Genomic DNA, 4,067 nt, shown 5'->3' with positions numbered 1-4,067 from the left:
GTATGTGTGGTACGTGATATCACCTGATGTGTATGTGCGGTACATGTTATTACCTGTGTATGTGCGGTACGTGTTATTACATGATGTGTATGTGCGGTACGTGATATCACCTGATGTGTATGTGCGGTACGTGATATCACCTGATGTGTATGTGCGGTACGTGATATCACCTGATGTGTATGTGCGGTACGTGATATCACCTGATGTGTATGTGCGGTACGTGATATCACCTGATGTGTATGTGCGGTACGTGATATCACCTGATGTGTATGTGTGGTACGTGATATCACCTGATGTGTATGTGCGGTACATGTTATTACCTGTGTATGTGCGGTACGTGTTATTACATGATGTGTATGTGCGGTACGTGATATCACCTGATGTGTATGTGCGGTACGTGATATCACCTGATGTGTATGTGCGGTACGTGATATCACCTGATGTGTATGTGTGGTACGTGATATCACCTGATGTGTATGTGCGGTACGTGATATCACCTGATGTGTATGTGTGGTACGTGATATCACCTGATGTGTATGTGCGGTACGTGATATCACCTGATGTGTATGTGCAGTATGTGATTATTACGTGATATCACCTCATGTATGTGATATCACCTAACTTGTATGTGCGGTACGTGTTATTACCTGTGTATGTGCGGTACGTGTTATTACATGATGTGTATGTGCGGTACGTGATATCACCTCATGTATGTGCGGTACGTGATATCACCTGATGTGTATGTGCGGTACGTGATATCACCTGATGTGTATGTGCGGTACGTGATATCACCTGATGTGTATGTGCGGTACGTGATATCACCTCATGTATGTGCGGTACGTGATATCACCTGATGTGTATGTGCGGTACGTGATATCACCTGATGTGTATGTGCGGTATGTGATATCACCTGATGTGTATGTGCGGTACGTGATATCACCTGATGTGTATGTGCGGTACGTGATATCACCTGATGTGTATGTGCGGTACGTGATATCACCTGATGTGTATGTGCGGTACGTGATATCACCTGATGTGTATGTGCGGTACGTGATATCACCTGATGTGTATGTGCGGTACGTGATATCACCTGATGTGTATGTGCAGTATGTGATTATTACGTGATATCACCTCATGTATGTGTGCGGTATGTACTGTGAGTGGTACGAGGAGGTCTGGGAGACAGAGATAACGACTGTGTAAAACCGTGGCCAGGGGTAAGCCCTGAATCCCTACAGGGGTCCTTAGGTGTCACAGGGGGCGCCCCACACAGTATATGTGCCCAGACGGCTGCAAAACCACTGGGCGCCTGCAGGGGGCGTGCCCGTCCAGGGCCCACATACAGCTGCGAGGACGCGCACGTAGACGTACCACTGAGAGGAAGCGGGGACGCGCACGGAGAAGCAGCTTCTAGAAGAGGCAAGCCACGCACAGTGACGTCAGGCGGAGGGGCGTGGCACGCACAGTGACGTCAGGCGGAAGAGCGGGACACGCACAGTGACGTCAGATAGAGAGGCGTGGCACGCACAGAGACGTCAGGCGGAGGGGCGGAGCACGCACAGTGACGTCAGGCAGTAGGGCGGGATACGCGCATTGACGGCGGAGGGGCGGGGCACGCACACGGTCACTGTGTGTCAGGAGGTGAGTGCGGTCAGGCTGCTCCAGAGAATAATGGGGGGTCCGGTGGTGTCTGCACCGTCACGTGACCCCGTGTGTACTACCCCAGCAGAGCGGATATTGGGAGTAATCCTGTGAGGTGGGGGTTGTAGTACTGCAGTACTAGTTGGGGGGTGGAGCAGTAGTAGCTGTCACCCAGCTTTCTGAGGTGCAGATGTGGGCGGAGCTCTCCTGATTCTGGGGGCGTCTGTATGTCTGACCCTTGTGTCTCCTGTGCAGGGAGCGGCATGGCGATACTACAGCGAGCGCTGCGCCTGAGCTGGAGGACGAGCACCACATGTGGCCTCAGGTGAGACCCCCGATACACCGACAGTGTCCTGCAGACCCCCCCGATACACCGACAGTGTCCTGCAGACCCCCCGATACACTGACGGTGTCCTGCAGACCCCCCCCGATACACCGACAGTGTCCTGCAGACCCCCCCCGATACACCGACAGTGTCCTGCAGACCCCCCCCGATACACTGACGGTGTCCTGCAGACCCCCCCCGATACACCGACAGTGTCCTGCAGACCCCCCCCGATACACCGACAGTGTCCTGCAGACCCCCACCGATACACCGACAGTGTCCTGCAGACCCCCCCGATACACCGACAGTGTCCTGCAGACCCCCCCCGATACACCGACAGTGTCCTGCAGACCCCCCCCGATACACCGACAGTGTCCTGCAGACCCCGCCGATACACCGACAGTGTCCTGCAGACCCCCCCGATACACCGACAGTGTCCTGCAGACCCCCCCGATACACCGACAGTGTCCTGCAGACCTCCCCGATACACCGACGGTGTCCTGCAGACCTCCCCGATACACCGACGGTGTCCTGCAGACCTCCCCGATACACCGACGGTGTCCTGCAGACCCCCCCGATACACCGACAGTGTCCTGCAGACCCCCCCGATACACCGACAATGTCCTGCAGACCCCCCCGATACACCGACAGTGTCCTGCAGACCTCCCCGATACACCGACGGTGTCCTGCAGACCCCCCCGATACACTGACGGTGTCCTGCAGACCTCCCCGATACACTGACGGTGTCCTGCAGACCTCCCCGATACACTGACGGTGTCCTGCAGACCTCCCCGATACACTGACGGTGTCCTGCAGACCTCCCCGATACACTGACGGTGTCCTGCAGACCCCCCCGATACACCGACGGTGTCCTGCAGACCCCCCCGATACACAGACGGTGTCCTGCAGACCTCCCCGATACACTGACGGTGTCCTGCAGACCCCCCCCGATACGCTGACGGTGTCCTGCAGACCCCCCCCGATACGCTGACGGTGTCCTGCAGACCCCCCCCGATACGCTGACGGTGTCCTGCAGACCCCCCCCGATACGCTGACGGTGTCCTGCAGACCCCCCCCGATACGCTGACGGTGTCCTGCAGACCCCCCCCGATACGCTGACGGTGTCCTGCAGACCCCCCCCGATACGCTGACGGTGTCCTGCAGACCCCCCCCGATACGCTGACGGTGTCCAGCAGACCCCCCCCCCGATATGCTGACTGTGTCCAGCAGACACCCCCCCCCGATACACACACGACCCCCCCCGATATACAGATGTTGACCCCTTCAGTCAGTGACCTCCCCCTTTTCTATTTTCAGCCTCTCCGCGTCGTGTGCCGCCATCCAGAAGCTGACCCGCGTGCGGGTGGTTGATAACAGCGCCCTGGGGAACACCCCCTACCACAAGCCGCCACGCTGTATCCACGTGTATAATAAGTCGGGGGTGGGGAAGCTCGGGGACACCATCCTCTTGGCCATTAAGGGTCAGAAGAAGAAGGCTCTCATCGTGGGCCACAAGATGCCCGGTGCCTGCATGACCCCGCGATTTGACTCCAATAACGTGGTTCTGATAGAGGACAATGGGAACCCGGTGGGCACCCGAATAAAGACCCCCATACCGTCCGCCCTGAGGCGGGAGGAGGGCAGGTACTCCAAGGTGCTGGCCATAGCGCAGAGCATACTGTGACGATGGCGGCTGCATCTTGTGGGGTGCAGATATGGACCCCGATGTAATTCACCCACACCGGCCCTGGGGCCCCCACCTCGTGAAGGTCTCTGCAGGGGATCCTCATCCTCCGGAAACGGGGAATCCAGGACTTCATTAAATGGCAGCAGATATTTCTAGAGGTGGCTCCTCCCACTTTATTGTCTCCTCCCCCTCTGTGGCATCTCCACATAATGCCTCTCCCTGGGGGTGTAATCTGCTCTGCATCCACTGATTCCTGCTGAGCTTGTGCTTATCTGCAGGGAGCTGCAGTGTAAAGCATGGGGGACATGAGCAGCTGGCCTTACGGTTTAGATCTTAGGCAGAGGCTCTCATCTATCCCCTCATACACATGCATGCTGGTCTAAGCTGAGCATGCATGTATTTTTGTCTAGTTCC

General features: G+C 56.8%; 1 protein-coding gene across 2 annotated transcripts; it reads left to right on the top strand.

Moving 5' to 3' along the window:
- The first annotated feature begins 1,604 nt into the window (after nt 1–1,604).
- On the top strand, nt 1,605–3,810 carry MRPL14 (mitochondrial ribosomal protein L14). 2 transcript variants are annotated; one of them, XM_040430820.1, is made up of 3 exons: nt 1,605–1,641; nt 1,897–1,966; nt 3,284–3,810. In XM_040430820.1, the coding sequence occupies exons 2-3, from the start codon at nt 1,905–1,907 to the stop codon at nt 3,648–3,650; spliced, it is 429 nt and encodes a 142-aa protein (XP_040286754.1). In that variant the 5' UTR covers nt 1,605–1,641; nt 1,897–1,904; the 3' UTR covers nt 3,651–3,810. The 2 variants fall into 2 exon arrangements, with proteins under 2 accessions (XP_040286754.1, XP_040286755.1); XM_040430821.1 differs by lacking the exon at nt 1,605–1,641 and adding an exon at nt 1,773–1,825.
- The last annotated feature ends 257 nt before the right edge of the window (nt 3,811–4,067 follow it).

Source organism: Bufo bufo, chromosome 4 (genome assembly GCF_905171765.1).
Source record: "Bufo bufo chromosome 4, aBufBuf1.1, whole genome shotgun sequence".
Classification (NCBI taxonomy): domain Eukaryota; kingdom Metazoa; phylum Chordata; class Amphibia; order Anura; family Bufonidae; genus Bufo; species Bufo bufo.
This window is presented reverse-complemented; position numbering and strand designations above follow the sequence as displayed.